We start from the raw sequence: 21325 nt of genomic DNA, 5'->3' as shown, positions 1-21325 counted from the left end.
TGACAGCACGGTGGCCATGACAACAGACTGGAACCAGGTGCACAAATCTGGCTCTGCGTGGTGCCTCTATTCAAATGTTATATGTGATATATACTACATATGTGTCCATATTTAATCTCCTAGAGCAAATGTGACGGTAACGCTATAATTAATGTAAAGTTATATTGTCTGAAGCAGAATGTGTGAATGGTGAACTGTATACATGATAATGATCGTTTAAAAAGCAGGGTTTTAATGCAGCCCAATGACCTGAAATAACTGTACTAATTATGCTTAATAACAATGTTGGGGGTAACGCATTACAAGTAATGCAAGTTATGCAATCAGTAACTTTTTTTAAGTAACTAGTAAAGTATTATATAATAATATAATATAATGATAGTGTAACATATTACTTTTAAAAGTAACTTTGCCCAACACAGCTTAAGCCACATCTTATAATAAGTATAATAAAGTACTTACAAATCATTAACAAACTATTAGTTTATAGTTAATTAGTTACTATATTGTAGTCTCTACATTGTTAATACCGTATATCAAAAGGCTAATATACAAATAGTGAGTTCTTCATTAATATTCATTGTAATTAAGACAATTATTATTGCTTAATTAGCTTGTAGTAAAGGACGTATTAGACAGTATTATTTGTTTAATCTTTTTATGAATGAAGGCCAGTATCACTGATACTAATACAGTTACTGATGTCTCTATGAAAAAGATTTTTTTTTTTTTTAAATTGGAAGTGATTGGAACACTTGAATTCAATGATTTGGAGGGGTGCCCCAATACTTTTGGCATTATAGTGTGAGTATATATATATATATATATATATATATATAGTAACCGCATGTGGTCTCGAGGAGAGGCGCACTCGGCTTTTAACAGCGATGATGACGAGGCTTCATTTTATTCAGGTGCCACCAGTCCTTATTGTTTCAGCACCTCTCCTCTCTCTCACACCCACTCCAGTAAGGAACCTGGCAAAGGGTGGCGATTTAAGGGATGGGGTGGCGGTGATGAGAAGTATATTATCATACAACATATTTTATTATATATTAATATACAACCGTTTTTTTGGTTATTGAATCTAATTGGCTGAGAGCCTTTTCCAGCTGTCGGACATTCTCCCAGTATCAGCACTGGTACCGTTTCACCGTCTGTATCACTCCACTTGCGACGATTGCCATGGCGGTCCAGAAAATTCACTATATTATTTACAAATACTACTGTTATAGTGTCACAGAATAATATAGTTCAGGAGTTTTTAGGCAAGAATGTAGTTATTTAGACCTCAAATATGTGACTCGTATATAAACATAGCGTCTATTTTACCATTTGTTTAGCGTATATATTAGCACACTTTGATCTACGGCACTCGGCCTGCAAGCCGTGCTGATATACAGCCATATTGCACTGCTACTCGTGTGATATTGCTCATATACACATTGGTATATATATACACACTGGTATAAACATTGATATGTGGTAATATGGGGTTTCATTGATTTGCCATATGTGACCATGGACCACAAAACCAGTCATAAGTCGCACGGGTATATTTGTGGCAATAGCCAACAATATATTGTATGGGTCAAAATTATCGATTTTTCTTTTATGCCAAAAATCATTAGGATATTAAGTAAAGATGTTCCATGAAGATATTTCGTAAATTTCCTATTGTAAATATATATATAAAAATGTATTATTAGTAGTAATATGCATTGCTAAGGACTTTATTTGGACAACTTTAAAGGCGATTTTCTCAATATTTTTGCACCCTCAGATTCCAGATTTTCAAATAGCTGTATCTTGGCCAGATATTGTCCTATCCTAACAAACCAAACATCAATGTATTTTTTCAGCTTTCATATGATTGACCCTTATGACTGGTTTTGTGGTCCAGGGTTACATTGTCATTTTCATGCCAATAAAAAAAGTGTGGCAAAGGATTCTGTAAACAACCTGCTTTATAGTCACATAGCATCAATCCACTGATTTACCACACCCACTCCAAAGCTCTCCTCACTGACCTTTGTTTTACATCCAATTTAAGATGAAGCAAGACTGAACACAAGAGATTAAAAATTAAGCAGCTTATCTACTTTACAATTACAACCTAATGAGCAGTTCGCTCTAATCACAGGTATAGTGAGCTTCAAGGTCTAGACAGAGTCCTGTGATCATTTCCCTGGATGGGTGCCTGTCATCCTCAGTGCCAGAGCTGGAAAACTAGAGCATTATTTTGGGCTGTGCGAAGTTAGAGCTTCTCCTAAACTAGCTCTACGGATCTTCACAACAGCATCATGCTCAGTGGGATTCTTTGTTTGTGTTATTAAGGTGTGGCGGACACCTCTTTATGCAATATACACGGCCTCCTGCGTCATGTATAATTCATAAGCATATAATTCTACAGCTCATTATAGTTAATGATCAATATTCAGCCCTATTTTATGTATCAGAATGGAATAAGAAACATAGGTCTTGATTAAACCAACGCCGTGTATTTCCGCTCAATTTATTTTCAGGTAGAAATCAACAAACAATAGGACACTTGCTCAATTACGCCCACTCTTTCCCAACATGCAGCGACACATGCTTGTTTATGGGGTCATTACGGTGAGTTCTGTATAAAAATGTGTCAGCATGAAGTTGGCAGTTGAGCTCTGAGATGAAGGGAGCGCGGTCGCCACGGAAACTGGAGAGATGGGTGCAGTGGAGTGAGCAAGGATGCAGTTGCCATAGCGATGGAGCTGCCCCCCCCCCTCGTCTCACAGAGCGCTGCCTGCCAGACAGAGTAATAAGGTGCTGATGAAATGATGGGGGAGGGGAACAGGAGGAAACATGACAGACACACAAGCAAAGACCCTCTTGCTGAAACAGCCCATTGCTGACAACAACATGGCCCTCGTTCGTGCAAGACCTTTGCTTTTTATCCAGCTAAAGGACAACAGCTAACAACAGTCTGGTCCTTGGGGGCAAGAATGGCTAAATATAGCTATTGCTGTGTGACTGCACTGAAAATCTGTTTTTTTTCCCCCTTTTTTTTCATTGCTGTGCAGTATATACAATATTAAGACTTGTTTTCAGAGAATACACCCAGTAAACAGCATTGGCAAATTTACATTTTAACCATAAAGACGTGTAAATTTAATCAGGGTGTATGCTTAAAACTAATCTTAATATCTTACTCAATTTTGCTTCTCAAGTAAATTTATATTGTTTCATTGTAATTTTACAGGGAAAAAATGACTGTTTAAACATTATTATTTGATAGTGTGGTAAAAGTTAAATTACATAATCTCTTACCCGGTTTCGCTTCTCAAGTAACTTAATCTTAATTATGTTTAGGTATTTTGCTGAGAAAAGACAAATAAAATCAAAATAAATATATAAAAAATATGAGAAGAAATCTATTAAATGTATTGAATAAATTACATTTAGCTTCTTAAGTACATTTTGATTTAAAATGTTTAGATATTAAATACAGGATATTTAATATATAAACATTTTAACAATTTAATATCTAAACAGGACAGAGAGATTTAAAGGGGTCCTGAATTGAGAAATCAACTTTCCCTTGAACTTTTGATATATAAAAGGTCATGGTAATATAAGAATATCCTGTAAGTTTCCTAGCTGAAAACTTCTTTGTTAAGAAGATTTGCTTTTATAGTCACCAGGCCCAGGAAACGATCGATTTCAGAATATGCCATACCTTGACGTCATCGTGTGGTGAAACACCGCCTTAAAAGAAGAAGACCAACGCCTGATTCTGTAGCCCCATCCACCGACTCGTGCTTGACATGACATAGGACTACATAGAGCCAAATTGGATCGAACTTCTAAGCAGTAAACATACCGCATAAGCTTAATTCGGATTCCAATATTATGAATGCATGAATGAACTTTATTTTTAATGAATATCCAGCTCACGTGGGTAAGACATTGAGCGTTTGTTCCTTCATTTCACCACGGATTCGTTTGTAAACAAGAGACTGGATTTGTAGACAGGATGAGATTACATGAATGAATTAAGCAACACACTAATGTGAGTAAAAATGTGTTTTATATGTGATAGTATTGCATTGTTAAAGATCGTTTGATATCTATTGATTATGTGTACGTGTCTAACTGAACATAACTTATCACGCTGTCAAAGGCTTTGAGGTGCTGTTTGTTCAATGCGATTCGGGATCAGACTCGGACATGTATGGGCCAGGGCTCGCAAAGCCCAACGTCCCGGGGCTATGTGTTTTCCAGACGGGCTACCAAAACGTAAGTCCGGCCTGCCGACGGGCTATCTTAAATAGTGAAATAACATTCCTTTCTTGATGTGCGTTGTTCACTCTCTTGACTTGATATTTTAAGGAAAAATACAATTGCGGAAGTTTTGAACATGCTTATTTGTCTGACTCTGCAGTGAGGCGTGCGTGTGTGTGTGTGTGTGTGTGTGTGTGTGTGTGTGCAATTCACGGTTATATCCACCGATCGGGCAGGCCAAGTAATGAAAAAATAACATTCCAATCAATCGCGGGTGGATGAGAGTTAAATTATTGTGTTTGTTTGATAAACATATTTTGCGAGTCCTGTGGGCGAATGATCATTCCGGTTGCCATTTTCCCACACACTTTCAAAACAATTCCCACATGTACTGACAGAGGAGCTGAAGCTCATTAAATATGCAAATCTTATCCAATCCTAACCGTGGGCGTTTACTTCCAAATCTTCAGTGCGGCACACCCATAAAAACTGAGCGTTCCAGGAGAGAGCCTCAAAACCAGGGTAGAAAATAGCCTATTAGTTATTCAAAAATGTCACAAGTTGAACTGTATAAAATTTTTTTAAAAGCCAGTTCATGACATCTTTAATTTTTTTTTCAGTGTTGGAATTAAAAGATGGATATGGCTGAAAACACTTACAGGAACTTTATGAGAAATATGTGACCTTCATCCCCTAAAATTAAGTTTGAAATGTAGAAGGACAGTAATCTAAATCCAACTACAAAAAATGTTAAGCCTTTTTTAAAGATTTTTAATAATAATATTTAAAAATAATACTCAAAATTTAATTAATACTCAAATTCTTTATTTTACAGTGTCCTTGTTACACGTTACATGTACTTACCATAGTAATAACAGTAAATACATAAACACAACTAACCCTCAACCAAACCCTAATCCTACCCTAACCCTATAGTAAGTACATGTAGTTAATTATTATTACCCAGTACTTAAATATATAATTACACTGTAACAATAACACCTTAAAATAAAGTGTAACGTAAAATTCCATCAAATTGAATTGAATAATCCTTACATAATTTAACTGAATAATTGATTAATGATTTTTCAGTTATTCAATTAAATTAGGTAAGGACTATTCAATTCAATTTGCTGAAGTTAAATTGTAAATCTTAAAAAAAAAGGTGTGATCCAAATTAAACCACAGGTTCTAACAAACCGTCCTTGTATAAGTTATCAAAAATAGGACTACACACAAGAGAATGCTGTTTAACACAAACACTTTATGACTTATGTTATGTGGTTATATATTGCAAGCCTGAATGCAGATTAGATTGCATGCTCCATTGTAGAGACAGCCTGCATCTGACATCAGTGGATCATACTCTTACAACAAAGAGATCACTTCAGACAGCCTATGACTAACAATATTACACACTAGACACTAATCTGGATGACCGCAATCTTGGCATGGGACAAAGAGATGCAGAAAGACACCAGGCAAACAACATTTCTCTGCTAGCAATAACGAAACCTCTTTTAAAGAAGCGTCACATGGTGTGACATCCCAAACAGCCTCCAGATAAACATAAAAAAACACTTTTGGTAACACAGTGAAGGAAACAACGGATGCCACAATGAGACAGAAAGAGATTCAAAAGTCTGCAGTAATTAATGGCTCTGTTTAATCACTCCTCAGACTGGTTCATCTTACTGCCCTATATGGGACAGTATAAGTCTATAGGGCATATGTATACTCTTACAATTGTAATACTTGAGATATTAAGCAAACTTAGAGTTTAATATAAATATTCTTGCTTAAGCATATGCTGGATAGTATGATAAAACTCTGTATAAGGTTCTGTCCCAAATAGTGCTTTAAGCCCTTGCGGTCCTCCACCAAATCCACTTTGCTGACATTGCGCACAATGCGACACCAGGTAAGTGTTTTTTGCTAGTTTCAGCCTGACGCAGTTATCATTTTCTTGTCCAGTGCCACGTTGTTTAAATAGCAAATGCACTCGCGTCCATCTGTTCGCCCATGGGCGCGCTGGTCTGAAAACTAGGTGTGTTCAGGCGCATTGCTATTTTGAGGCAACTGAAAACGATGCGCCGTGGACCAACAAAAACCTGGTCTAAACTCAATAGCGCAGTGTTTTTTTGTGCTATTTAAAGGGCGCAATAGTAATATGCACCTATAGGCGGTTGCACAGTGCACGTGCTCTCTGCTTATTACACACACAGGGACGCGCAGCAGCACAAACATTTTTAAATATTAAAAATAAAAGGATTCCTCTCTGGAGAAGCGTTCAGTCTTTCTGCTTGCAAATTCCACCAGGTAAATAGCGAATCCGTGATGGCGAGAGCGCAACTGTCTTTTAAAGGGAATGGGAGATGAGACTCTGATTGGTTTAATGCACATTTTGCCCAAAACACACCCATGACTCATCAAGAGACTAGGGACAAAACTTTCAGAACATGCGCATGGCGCACCAACAGTTTTTTTACGTCGTAAAACTAGCAAAAGTGGATTCGGACACACCCTAAATGCACCTGCGCCATGCGCTTCAGACCATGCATTCAGATAGTTGAAATAGGGCCCATAATGCATATAGCTTATTGGGTAGCATCCTGCCTTAAACATTGAGGGCTCAAAGGCGGCACTCTTGAGCTCCTTCTGAAACCTAAAATGGTGGACTTAAAAGTCACCATGAAATAAAAATAGACAATTCTTGTTTTTTTAATTGAATATTGCAGTTATAATTTTTTTTATTTATGTGCCCTTAGTCTTTAATCAAAATAACTTCCTCTCCCTCTCTCAGCGACATCTCTTCTCTGAGGATGTTCACTGGCATGGGGACGTGACAACCTGTCACTCACATGACACCTCAATGATTCAACCATCCAATCAATTCCCAATAGACAAAATCAAGTCCCACCCTACAATTGTTTCTTGTTTGAGAAGCTGTTTCACTCAGATAAACGTCACAAAAGGGAAGAAAAGACTTTTGCAACTTCTGTTTCATGCCGACTTTAAAAATGTGCACTCAACGACCAAGTCCACAAGTGTACAAGTACACATCATTTTGTACACGGACATGAAAATGAAAATTGTCATCATTTACATGCCCTTATGTAAGTTCCAAACCTGGACTTTCTTTCTTCTGCAGAACATAAAGAAGATGTTTTGAAATTTTTTTTTTTTTGCCTATACAACTGGAAATTGTACAGTCAAAAACAGTCGAAACATTCTTCAAAATATCTTATTTTATGTTCAACAGAATAAAACCATACATGTTTGGAAATGACGTAAGGGTGAATAAATGAAGATAGAATTTTCATTTGAGTGAATTATCACTTTAAGCAGTGTTGCTAAGAGACAAAGCACAACACATATATCTTGGACAATGAGCTTCTATATTATTATGGGATCTTCTGACCCCCATAAACAACTTAAGAGTCAACAAAAACCATCTTTCACAAATGTAAGTACCACATTGATGCGCCTTGTAATTTTACCAAGCAAAATTAGGTTTGAAAAGGGGGGTGAATACGCAAAAATAGACCTTCGACCTACATAACATTGTCATTGTAGTGACTCCTAACAAAAATGGCTGCTATGTCCTGCAACATCATATTCTGATCACAAGAGGATATGGTTCCAGGATCTTTAAGATCATATGACACTGTGCTAAACCTGGCTGACAAATGCCTCTTATATCCTCTTTTAAATAACCACTAGTGTTTACCCCATCTTGAATTATAAGCTTGATATTTCCAGAGCAGCACTATAAATTCTTAATCAGAGATCAATTAATTTGACTGAACTGAAACACTAGAGGGTTTGAGTTTGCGGATGTATGAAAACATTCCAATCGTATCTGATCCAGTAGATAGGGTTCTACGTTTTTATTAATAAGAATAGTGCTATCTAACACATTTGGCAGTGTCAAGTGATCAAATCTGTTTTATGATTCACAGTTAATTGAAGAACTGGCAGAGATCATTTTGGACTAGTACCAAATGACCATCAAGGCGGTAACAGCCAATGTGGCCTCTCATGCCACAGTTTGGACTAAACTGCATACTTGGGAGAAGACTGTGAGACGAAACAGAAACTGCTGACGTAAGAGAAGCATGCACCTTTGCTGCGGTTTGTCTTTATAGCATTGAATCAATACCTGAATATTAGCAATCCCGAGTGAACAGGCAGGACCATAGAAAGAAACGGCAAGACCCTGTGCTGACGCATGCAGATAGATAGATAGATAGATAGATAGATAGATAGATAGATAGATAGATAGATAGATAGATAGATAGATAGATAGATAGATAGATAGATAGATAGATAGATAGATAGATAGATAGATAGATAGATAGATAGATAGATAGATAGATAGATAGATAGATAGATAGAGTTTGCAATCACTTTACTATAAAGTTAAATTCAATAACATTCGTTAATGCATTAGGTTTCATAAACTAGCAATGAAAAATACTTTTATATTGTGTATTAATCCAAATGTTCATTTCTACATACACTAATACTTTCATAAATGAACATTGAGCTACATTAATGAATGCTGTAATTGTTAGTTCATGATACCTAACATTCAATTCAACCTTATTTTAAAGTGAGTCAAAAAACTAAGTCAAATTCAAAGACAAGACTGAATGCCATTAATACTTAGATACTATCATAAAAAAAGTAAAATATTCATCAGAATAGACCTATTTGTGTTGATAAGCCCTTGAACTGTCAGCGATGCGAAATGCTCAATGTATAAATAGCCACTACCAGAGAAACCCTCCCTCTTAAATTGTTCTAGTTTTTTCCTCACGTTAGAGTCTCTCTAATGTGATAGTCTAGGTATTGGATTGATTAAAGGGATGGATGCATAGTTGTCTTCCAGAGGATAGTGAATGAATGGCAGCAATAACTCACTTTTAATATACACATAAAACACCTGCATATGTTTACTATTCTTGTACAGAACAAGCAATTTTCAGTATACATAGAAGGTTTTACATTTAGGCAACCACCACGAGCTATACATTCAGGTAGCCACACCCTATACCTCTCTCTTTCTTCTTTTCCTTATTTCGCTTTCAGGCTCCCTATGCAGCCTGAAGGCCTTTATGATCAACACAAGATCAGCCAAATGCAAAAAAAAATACACAAAGCATTTAACAGCTCTTTATGGAACTATCCGCATCCAAATACCCATCTGACCTCCAAATGAGGCATTCATGCACATCACGGGCAATTCATTCTAATCAAACACACCCAGAGTATATGAATTTGGTATGGAGCCACTAAATAAGGAGGGGGGAGAAGAAGGGCGTGCCCAGCTGTCTCAAACCCCACCGGTCTGCCGCACATATGGTGGTGGCCTCGATGCGGACAAAACGTGAAAGTGTGTCTGAGCATCTTCCAGAATCCCACATGCACCTCCCTCCCCCAAAAAGAATCCACCAGCCCTAATAAATCATCCGCTTTCTGTCCAGACATGCACATGCATCCTTGCATCCCGTGCACCCCCAGAACCCCATCCTCCACACGCACTCACAGTACCCTGGCACTTCCAGTTGCTCCAGAAACCTTCAGTCTTGGTCGAGTCTGCGGCTGCCATGGTGCTGGCCTGCATGCTAGGCTGGGTGAGGGGAAGGACTGCGAAACGCTTTCTGCTAACGCTACTGCTACAGCCTCTCCGCTCCTCGCTCCGAATCTGTTGTTATCCCTCTCTCTGTTTCTCTCTTGCTCACCGGTTCACACCAGTGCATGAATGACCCATAGGAGGAGGAGACAGAGAGGGGAGGGGAGGCAGGGATGGAGGAGAGGAGGACTGGGAGTTTATGGTGATAGTGCTGCCCACTGGTGGAGGAACTGATTTTGTTGAAGGCAGACATTTGGGGGAGGGGCAAAGCATGATGATTGACACCTTTAAAGTCGGCATAAAATGGAAGTTGCGATAGCCTTTTCTTTCTTATAGGACTGCATATGGGAAATATGGCTTTTCAAAAAAGATTTGATTTGTCCATCGGAAATTGACTGGATCATTGTGGTTTGCTATTGCTGTGATCTCATGTGAGTGACAGGTTGTCCCGCCCTCATGCCAGTAAACGCATCATCAGAGAAACATTTTGTTACAAGAGGGAGGAGAAGTTTTTTTGATTTAAGATTATGAGGGCATAATGTAAATGGATAAATCATTTACAATAAATACTGCAATATTCCATAAAAAAAGAATTGTCAATTTTGATTTCATTGTGCCTTTAAAAGGAAATCAAGATAAATGGAAGCTTTAGCGTAAGTTCTGCCAGGAAGACTTAATTGTCATGTCACTTTAATTTTATCTATCCAATCACATGCTAAATACCTGGGTATAAAAGATCGGTACTTACTCATGTCTGAGTTCGCAGATGCTGACGCTCCCATTCACTTGACGATCCGGGCGTTCCGTAGTGGTCGATCGCTGGTCCTACGATAACTAATAATGTGTTTACAGTGGCGTTCTAAGTCCATGTCAGCATTTCATCTGTTCAATGGGTTACCGCAGTAACAGACGCGAGTGCTTCACTAACAAGAGCAAGTCTCACGTCAGACTCAGATCAATCGCTTCATGAGGACTATCTGGGCATGTTATCAAAGACACGGCTGTGGTTTCATCACCATTCTGGCGACATCACTACATCAGCATTTATCACAGTGATATGCATATGGTTATGCATTCCGATGCCGATTGGGTGTAGTATATTATTTTTTTTTCAACTTTGTCGCAAGCATGTCTGTATAGAGCACACACATGCATCGTGTGAGACGCGCACAGGTGTTTGCCGGTCTGCTCGTGCAACGTGATCTCTCGTTGTGACTCGTTTGTGCCCATAGTGCTCGTAAATGATTCGCATGACACCGGTTACCGCTATAGATAGTATTTTGTTATAAAACTGAAACAGAACAGATATGCACAGCATATTTTGACTCTATCATTCTCCCTACGAATGCAAGGAAAATTAACACGGGTTTTAAAGCAACATGCACCCAATTAATCGGGGCTTCATGTTGAACTGAAGTTAAGCTGAAATCGCGATTGGGTTCAGTGTTATCAGATCATTAAAATTGAATTTAAAAACTATGCTGAGCAAATAAGCATATTTAGGTACAGCACCGACATCAGTGCTTTGATCCGGTCTGATTCAATGGCGTTAGATTCATCTTCCAAGTGTTGTGAGTTCGTCACATATGCAATTTAACTGTCACAACAAAGTTTCAAGCTTGAAGTGTTGGCTGTCATCCAGCAGAGTACATATTTTGCTCAAACATACGGGGCACCAAGCGTTGGACCGGCTTCCTTTCGTGATTCGATATGGCTTCCTTCCCTATGAGGAAGATCTGTAGCGTTCTGTGCTCATATAAAGGTGCTGTTTTATGTTCAATCTTCAGGTGCTACATGGAAAGCCTAATGAAATACTCATCCACCTATTCAAAGAAAAAACATCTCAAATTAATTTTCTAGAAATTAAACAAAAGTGTGCTTTGATGAACACAGAAAAACACATTTTGATGGTGAGAACAAGAAAATATATGTAATTCGCTGAATGGAAACATTTCGTTTTTTATACGTATTGTTGAAGGTTAACAATGTTTGCAAGATAAATGAGTTTAAATTATCTCCTTGATACATTCTTTGCATTATGATACTTTTTGATGTTGTGATGGTAATGACGTTTTGCAGTGCCAGTTGGCAAATGGATATAAAATACTCAAATTACATTTAAGCTCAGTCGTGGCCATTTTTATATCTTTACATCAAGCATGTAAACATTGTCTTGACATAATTTTAACAAAATTCAACCAAATTTCATTCATCAAAATGTAAGATGGCAAAATAGCCCCCAATTGAAGAATCACCCTTATATTTCTAGAAACTTAGAATTTGGTGTTATGTCTCCCTTGGTCTTCCGTGCTAGGACGCCATGGCTACATTCATGAATAAAACATATGTGTATCTCGCTTGTACTCTCAGCATCATATGTTGGGTAAGGTTTGCATACAAAACAAGGTTGACTTGATATTCGATAGCAGTACTAATTTAATTCCTTACTCAATCCGACCTGTTAACATAAGATTGCATCTAAATGGCAGCACGGGAATACAATTATTCAAATCTTTTATGAAAATAGTGAGCAGAGTGCACTCCTTTATAAACGCATGAAACTGCCAGATGCTTCAGTTCAGATAAACTCAGTGGAAACTGCTGTGGTCAATCTGACTACACCGAATCATGATCTATTGGATGTTCTACTATTCGTTGGTCAAACGTATGCACTGGAAGGCAGAATTAGCGGTTAGAATAAGCTCTGAACCATTCAATCCTGATTGTGTGTTTTGTGTAGCGCCTCCAATTGGGCATTGTATTCGAGTGCCCAACGGACATTACATTTATGCATTTGGCGGACGCTTTTGTCCGGGCACCTTGAGTTGCATTCAGGGTGCACATTTGGCGTTTTCGGGTCTTGCTTTTCCTGGGAATCGGGCCCGCGGCTCGGCGTTGCTGGTGCCATGCTCTACTGTTTGAGCTACAGAAAAGACATGCCTGTGATCAGTTACACTCACACTGAATTCTATCGTGACTAAAACAATATACAGGGGAGTAAATATAGCATTGACTGTTGCACAGTCTGCATATGCGTATTGATTTCTGGCTGCGCCGCAAACAGCGAGTTCTCTCGCAGTAAGTTTCTCTTCACTAAAGCTGGCACACACGGTGCGCTTATAGACATTGTGATTTGTTGCTTTTCAGACTGCGATCCTGATGCCACCCTGGGGGATCTCAGTGCATTTACAGCAGGCTGTATGTTAATCAGACGCACGAAGACGTGTCTGGAGTTTTACATCAACTAATTCACTAAATTATCATGGCGTTGGGGAACATGTCAAACTAATTATTAAAGACATCAGATTTTATTCTAGGAATTTTTAGGATTGCGATATTGTCTCATACTGCCAAACGTGGCTAAAATCACACAGTATTATCCTGGCTTAGGTATCAAATGAAGATTTCGCTTCGATCTCTTCCATAGGTTCGGTAGCGGTGTCGGTTCCTATATAGCTAGTTATGGTTTTATTAGCTAGTAAAGCTTAAACATATAAAACATAATTTTTCCTTTTGCAAGGGCATCGTCCGGTGTTCTCAATCACATGCGCATGTTATGTATTTGTCATGCTGTTCTGGTTTATTTTCTTTTGGGTGTTCTCTCAGCAGGTTGACGGTTAGATGGTGTTCTATCAAGATGTGAGCGGGAGCTACGCCCAGGGGTTTAGAATCCTCCTAACTGCAGATGGAAAGATGTGTGATCTCTAACTCGCCTGTGCATGGGCCATTCTTTCAGATTGGTGTTGCTACGAACATAGCTCAACGCGCAGAGTTGGCATCCTCTACTAAGGTCTCTCCTATCAAGAAGCATTTGAATGCAGGATTCCATGATGGTCAAGATGGTTTCTTCAGCAATGCTTAAACCATCAGGCATGTTCATTAAACTCTCCCATAATTCCAAAGGTAAAACTAGGATTACCTACTTGTCTTAACAAACATCAGGTACGTTCAAAGCTTTTAAGGTTGATCTTCCACTTACACCGATATTCCGATAGAAGCCATGTTTTATAAGCCTTTCGGCTTCATGTGTCCAGGGAAAATCACTTTAGAAACTAATCAGTTTGATTCTACTCTCGGTCTTTCCTGTTCTGATCGTCACTTCTCACCCAATTTCTTTACTCTTTTACTTAAGCATTCTAGAATGACTTTAAAGGTTCTGGTATCACATGAACAATTTCTAAGATGAAGAATAATTACTGTCCCTTCACTTCTAAGGTTAAATATCTTCACGTTCATCCTAAGACTTCTGACCACTCCCCCCTATTTTATCTAATGGAGCACCTCTCTCTAAGGCCTGGTTCAGACCCACTTTTATACTGACTTAAAAGCTGCAGTTTACCTCCTTCTCTTCATATCAGACTTTCTACAGCTACGACAGCGGAAATTCTAGGCCAGCATTTAAGCTACCGTGAAGATGATGTTCTTCTGCATTCAAGTCTTATATAAGACAGATTCTAAAATCATCCTTGAAGCTCAGCAAGCTCTCCAGTAATGGTTCTGGTAAATCCCTATGCAACTACTGGTGGTGGTGTTCCGGCCAATTCGGCTCGGTACGTTATGATAGCATGGTCTTTCTACTATATCAAAGATGGCGTGTGGCCCTGCGGCCTTGTCTCTGTGGTCTAGCAGACTGTGTGGCCCTGCGGCCTTGTCTCTGGAAAGAAAAAAAAAAAAAAAAAAAAAAAAAAAAAAAAAAAAAATAGAAATATATATATATAAAAACCTGTTACATTTATGCAGCAACAGATATGAATTGCTCATGTGTAGTACTCCTCTACAAATTATAACTTCAAGTTCTGTTTAATCATGAAGTGGCCTTTAGCCATCAGCAGGCGGCGTTCCATGTTCACGCTTAACATGTTAACTCTTATTCTTCTTCTTTGTAGGAACTCCAGGACACAAGACCGGTGGGTCTATTTTATTTACCTTTTTTCGTGTGGCCCTGCGGCCTTGTCTCTGTGGTCTAGCAGACCGTGTGGCCCTGCGGCCTTGTCTCTGTGGTCTATCAGGCCGTGTGGCCCGGCGGCCTTGTCTCTGTGGCCCTGCGGCCTTGTCTCTGTGGTCTAACAGACCGCGCGGCCCTGCGGCCTTGTTTCTGTGGTCTAGCAGACCGCGCGGCCCTGCGGCCTTGTCCTTGTGGCCCTGCGGCCTTGTCCTTGTGGCCCTGCGGCCTTGTCTCTGTGGTCTACCAGACCGTGTGGCCCGGCGGCCTTGTCTCTGTGGTCTATCAGGCCGTGTGGCCCGGCGGCCTTGTCTCTGTGGTCTAGCAGGCCGTGTGGCCCGGCGGCCTTGTCTCTGTGGCCCGGCGGCCTTGTCTCTGTGGCCCTGCGGCCTTGTCTCTGTGGTCTAACAGACCGCGCGGCCCTGCGGCCTTGTCTCTGTGGTCTAGCAGACCGCGCGGCCCTGCGGCCTTGTCTCTGTGGTCTACCAGACCGTGTGGCCCGGCGGCCTTGTCTCTGTGGTCTATCAGGCCGTGTGGCCCGGCGGCCTTGTCTCTGTGGTCTATCAGGCCGTGTGGCCCGGCGGCCTTGTCTCTGTGGCCCTGCGGCCTTGTCCTTGTGGCCCGGCGGCCTAGTCTCTGTGGTCTAACAGGCCGTGTGGCCCGGCGGCCTTGTCTCTGTGGTCTAACAGGCCGTGTGGCCCGGCGGCCTTGTCTCTGTGGCCCTGCGGCCTTGTCTCTGTGGCCCTGCGGCCTTGTCTCTGTGGTTCAGCAGTCCGTGCGGCCCTGCGGCCTTGTCTCTGTGGTCCAGCAGACCGTGCGGCCCTGCGGCCTTGTCTCTGTGTCTAGCAGTCCGTGCGGCCTGCGGCCTTGTCTCTGTGGTCTAGCAGTCCGTGCGGCCCTACGGCCTTGTCTCTGTGGTCTAGCAGTCCGTGCGGCCCTGCGGCCTTGTCTCTGTGGTCTAGCAGACCGTGCGGCCCTGCGGCCTTGTCTCTGTGGCCCTACGGCCTTGTCTCTGTGGTCTAACAGACCGTGTGGCCCGGCGGCCTCGTCTCTGTGGCCCTGCGGCCTCGTCTTTGTGGCCCTGCGGCCTTGTCTCTGTGGCCCTGCGGCCTTGTCTCTGTGGTCTAACAGACCGTGTGGCCCGGCGGCCTCGTCTCTGTGGTCTAATAGGCCGTGTGGCCCTGCGGCCTCGTCTCTGTGGCCCTGCGGCCTCGTCTTTGTGGCCCTGCGGCCTTGTCTTCGTGGCCCTGCGGCCTTGTCTCTGTGGTTATACATGTTTTATATATAAATATATATTATATAAAACAAAAATGGCCAAATGTACATTTATGCAGCAGCAGATATGAATTGCTCACGTGTAGTACTCATCTACAACTATAAATTCAAGTTCTGTTTAATCATGAAGCGGCCTTTAGCCATCAGCAGTTGGCGTTCCATGTTCACGCTTAACATGTTAACTCTTATTCTTCTTCTTTGTAGGAATCCCAGGATACAAGACCGGTGGGTCTATTTTTATTTTTCACCATTTTTGGGGGTAGGATAGGCTCCGTCCAGGTGGAAGTATTCTTCCACTTATTCTTGGGGGTCGGCTGCGCCTCTGCCTTCGTCTTCAGGCAGGATATGCAGAGTCCGGACCCTCAGATTGCGAGCTACGGACGGGGCCTATGCCAATATACTTTATTGCTTGCTGGGTTGTTAATAAATGGATAATTGTCACAGTATTTATTCTCCCGAGTCTTTCTGGCAGAAATGGAAGCTTTAGCGTAAGTTCTGCCAGGAAGACTTAATTGTCATGTCACTTTAATTTTATCTATCCAATCACATGCTAAATACCTGGGTATAAAAGATCGGTACTTACTCATGTCTGAGTTCGCAGATGCTGACGCTCCCATTCACCGCCATCCTCCCCACCACCTCCAAGTCAAATCCTTCCCTACATCCACCCCACCACCACCAGGATGGTCCCTTCCATACCTCACGTGGGGGTCGGCTGCGCCTCTGCCTTCGTCTTCAGGCAGGATATGCAGAGTCCGGACCCTCAGATTGCGAGCTACGGACGGGGCCTATGCCAATATACTTTATTGCTTGCTGGGTTGTTAATAAATGGATAATTGTCACAGTATTTATTCTCCCGAGTCTTTCTGGCAGAAATGCGGATTAAAATAAAACCTTGACTGTCCCTAGTCACCATTCGCTTTCAGGAGCAGCGTGAACGTTGCTAAACATCTATTTTTATGTTTTACGTAAGAAAGAAAATCATACAGGTTTGGAATGACGTAAGGGTGAATAAATGACTGTTATTTTTGCGTCACTGTTTTTTTAAGACCCAGCAGACAGTTGGGGGTGTTTGAAATATTTGTTTTCCTCTCTCTTTCTCATCTTCAGTCTTTTAGATGGGGGACTAATCCTAACTAATCCTCTTGAAAAGGTTAAAATCTGGTGGTAAACATTGCTGCACACTTATTTGGCTCATTCAGAGCAAAGGCTCATTCCGTATTCAATGCATCACCTCTGATGAATTTCACTCTAGACTGCTATAACAGTGAGTGTGTGTATTTGTGTGTGTGAGGAAGGAGACAAGCCTCATGAGATACGGAGAATGACTCAGCGCTCTCGGTTAAAGGAAACAGGATGAGCTCACAGGCAAGCGGACAGTCCTGTCCATTGGTCAGGGATGGTCTGGCCAAACAAGGCTGACTTGTGGTTTATATTTTATATACCTACAATGCAAAGTAAAGATTAATAAAAAAAAATTACAACATCACCAGGCTTGCCCACTAAAGCTGCTGTAATATACACTCACCTAAAGGATTATTAGGAACACAATATTTGCGTCATCTGAGGATTTTTTCCAGAAATAAAATGCATAATTCTCTCGTCTCAAGGGGATATGAGGGGGGAAAGTACCATAATTTAAATATACTACCGGGTTTCTACTGATACAAAGCTTAATGCTAAATTGCTGAAGTAACCCTTTAAGGTCTATAATCACCTAAAGGATTATTAGGAACACCATACTAATCCTGTGTTTGACCCCCTTTCGCCTTCAGAACTGCCTTAATTCTATGTGGCATTGATTCAACAAAGTGCTGAAAGCATTCTTTAGAAATGTTGGCCCATATTGATAGGATAGCATCTTGCAGTTGATGGAGATTTGTGGGATGCACATCCAGGGCACGAAGCTCCCGTTCCACCACATCCCAAAGATGCTCTATTGGGTTGAGATCTGGTGACTGTGGGGGCCATTTTAGTACAGTGAACTCATTGTCATGTTCAAGAAACCAATTTTAAATTATTCGAGCTTTGTGACATGGTGCATTATCCTGCTGGAAATAGCCATCAGAGGATGGGCATGGTGGTCATAAAGGGATGGACATGGTCAGAAACAATGCTCAGGTAGGCCGTGGCATTTAAACGATGCCCAATTGGCACTAAGGGCCCTAAAGTGTGCCAAGAAAACATCCCCCACACCATTACACCACCACCACCAGCCTGCACAGTGGTAACAAGGCATGATGGATCCATGTTCTCATTCTGTTTGCGCCAAATTCTGACTCTACCATCTGAATGTCTCAACAGAAATTGAGACTCATCAGACCAGGCAACATTTTTCCAGTCTTCAACTGTCCAATTTTGGTGAGCTTGTGCAAATTGTAGCCTCTTTTTCCTATTTGTAGTGGAGATGAGTGGTACCTGGTGGGGTCTTCTGCTGTTGTAGCCCATCCCCCTCAAGGTTGAGCGTGTTGTGGCTTCACAAATGCTTTGCTGCATACCTCGGTTGTAACAAGTGGTTATTTCAGTCAAAGTTGCTCTTCTATCAGCTTGAATCAGTCGGCCCATTCTCCTCTGACCTCTAGCATCAACAAGGCATTTTCGCCCACAGGACTGCCGCATACTGGATGTTTTTCCCTTTTCACACCATTCTTTGTAAACCTTAGAAATGGTTGTGCGTGAAAATCTCAGTAACTGAGCAGATTGTGAAATACTCAGACCGGTCCGTCTGGCACAAACAACCATGCCACGCTCAAAATTGCTTAAATCACCTTTCTTTCCCATTCTGACATTCAGTTTGGAGTTCAGGAGATTGTCTTGACCAGGACCACACCCCTAAATGCATTGAAGTAACTGCCATGTGATTGGTTGATTAGATAATTGTATTAATGAGAAATTGAACAGGTGTTCCTAATAATCCTTTAGGTGAGTGTATATATATATATATATATATTAAACAAAGTGATATTTTGAAATAGTACAATTTAAAATAACTTTTTTTATATTTGAATATATTTTTTAAGTAATTTATTCCTGTGATGGAATTTTCAGCATCATTACTCCAGTCTTCAGTGTCACATGATCCTTCAGAAATCATTCTAATTTGTTGATTTGGTGGTAAAGTAAAACATCTTATTATTATCAATGTTGAAAATGGTTGTGCATTATCTGTTCTATAATATTATTTCAAGATTCTTTAACGAATAGTGTTCCAAAAAAATTAAAAAGAGACCTGGAACCCAGCCAACACTAACCCTAACATTCCCCCTGAACCGAGCCAGTGCCAAAGGACCCAAAGCCAGAGCCCAGAGCCCAGAGCACATGCCAGCCAAGTCCAACTAGGTGATGAAGGTCCCTGTATCTGTCCAGGAGCTCAAGCCTGAGCCAGGGTTTGTTCCGGGGCCAGAACTTGCGCTCTCTATGTGTAGGGGAATATGAACCAGAACCCACTGCAGATCAGGAACCTGAACCTGCCAAGTCTGACCAAGTATTTGAGCTGGAAGTCACATCTATTGCTGACAGATTGTTGGTGGAAGTGGCTATTATAGAACAGAGGACCGACCATTATCCTACCCCAGAAGTCCGTTCCTCCTCCTGTGAACTCCTAGATTCCCTGATCCCAGGCCACTTTCAAGTCCTGTCTCAGCCTCAGGTCCCGCTCAGCCCCAAGTCCCCTTCGACGGCCAGTTCCAAGCCTCCCACTCCCTCCTCCTCTGCCAAGGCCATCCAGTTCTTCGGCCCCATCTCCGCTGGCTCCCCTCATCCCTCCAGCTCCTCCTTCACTGGCTCCACTTAGCATCTTGTATCCGCCTTGGGCTTTCAATTACCCAGCTCTGCCCTGGTGTTTCGATCCCGTAGCTTTACCTCAAGCCTACGAGCTCTGGACTCCGCCATGCTCTGCTTCACCTCAGTCGGTCAGGCTTCTGGTAACACCCTGTAATGTTAGGTTCATGTTTGTACTTTCTTTTTTTCTGCGTGTCCTTTGTTCCCACTCCTCATTTGATTGTCAGAGCGATTTATTATATCGTTTGATTTGATTCACCTGTTCCTTGTTTGCCCTTGAGTTACTTTGTATATAGCCCTCAGTTTGAGTTGTTCTTTGTCCGTTCTTGCATCCAGTGTTGCTTTAGTGTGTAGTGATTTTACAGTCTCCTTATTTCTCCTGTTCTCCTGCATGTGTTTTTAGTTTGAAGAATTAATGTCTGCTGCAATTAGATCCTGTCTAAATTACTCTCTTGCTGCAACCACCACCATGACAAATGGCTGGTAAAGTCATAAATAACAAATACCCTCCTTATTTTTCACATAAAAAATTAAATAAACCATTTAATATTAGCCATGAGCCATGTTTTTTTTATCTTAAAGTCTTAGCTATAAATCGCTTAATCATGGTCTCTGATTCTAGTCATGGTGGGATGACAGACTGTAATGAGACACTTCAGTGCACAGAGAACCTCCACCATGATCCCATATGTATGGATGGTAAGAGATAACAATTAATTTATCATGCAAAGGAACAGCACATCATTGCGAATTATGCATTATCTTTGACACGTCTAACTCAAAGGTTTAACATTTAACCTTTTGAGTATTATTGTACAAAAAAACAGAGTCCAAACAAAGGAAATTAGCTGATATGCCTCAGCTTCCAGTGAACTCATCACACATGAAATGCCAGGGGCATTTAAAAGATAAATAACTGAGAGACAGAATGAAGCATAAAAGAAACTAGAGGCACACATATAAATAACTGCTTATTTTTGCCATTTTAAATGTAATGATTAATGATCGGTTTACCTCAAATGTGGAATGACCTTGCAAGCCTTTACAGAGTGAATTGTAACTTGACCCCTCCAGTGAAATCGGTGTTAAAATAAAATGTTTGTTACAGAATGTAAGGGGAACAGCTGCTGTTAATGATATAACTTCATGAGGAAAATGTGATGAATGCAAAACCTGGTTAAAATCATAAGAGACTGCAGCAGTAAAGGAAACCAGGGAATGCAACACATCAAAGAATCCTGAAAGAAAGATGTACTGTTTTCAAATGGACAGAAAGATTTCTGAAGGATCATGTGACACTGAAAATTGAAGTAATGGCTGCTAAAAATTCAGCTTTGCCATCACGGGAATAAATTACATTTTAAAGTATGTTAAAATAGAAAATTGTAATCATCTTTGACAATATTACAGTTTTACTGTATTCTTGATTA

The 21325-nt window shown here is 40.8% G+C and overlaps 1 protein-coding gene across 4 annotated transcripts in view; it reads right to left on the bottom strand.

The window, feature by feature from the left end:
- rtn1b (reticulon 1b) overlaps positions 1-21325 on the bottom strand; it is a 57494-nt gene that overhangs the window by 8333 nt on the left and 27836 nt on the right. Inside the window, exon 1 of one of the 4 annotated variants that reach the window (XM_079831387.1) lies at positions 9817-10029. The exons of 1 other annotated variant lie outside the window; for it this stretch is intronic. In XM_079831387.1, the coding sequence (XP_079687513.1) occupies positions 9817-9889 (73 nt within the window). In that variant the 5' untranslated portion in view covers positions 9890-10029. Of the gene's footprint in view, positions 1-9807; positions 10030-21325 lie in introns of those variants that run through there. 2 more of the 4 variants (XM_079831388.1, XM_079831386.1) reach the window with 2 other exon arrangements.

Source organism: Gobio gobio (assembly GCF_949357685.1).
Source record: "Gobio gobio genome assembly, chromosome: 12".
NCBI classification, from domain to species: domain Eukaryota; kingdom Metazoa; phylum Chordata; class Actinopteri; order Cypriniformes; family Gobionidae; genus Gobio; species Gobio gobio.
The sequence above is the reverse complement of the archived record's forward strand: the minus strand, read 5'-3'. Positions and strand labels throughout refer to the sequence as shown.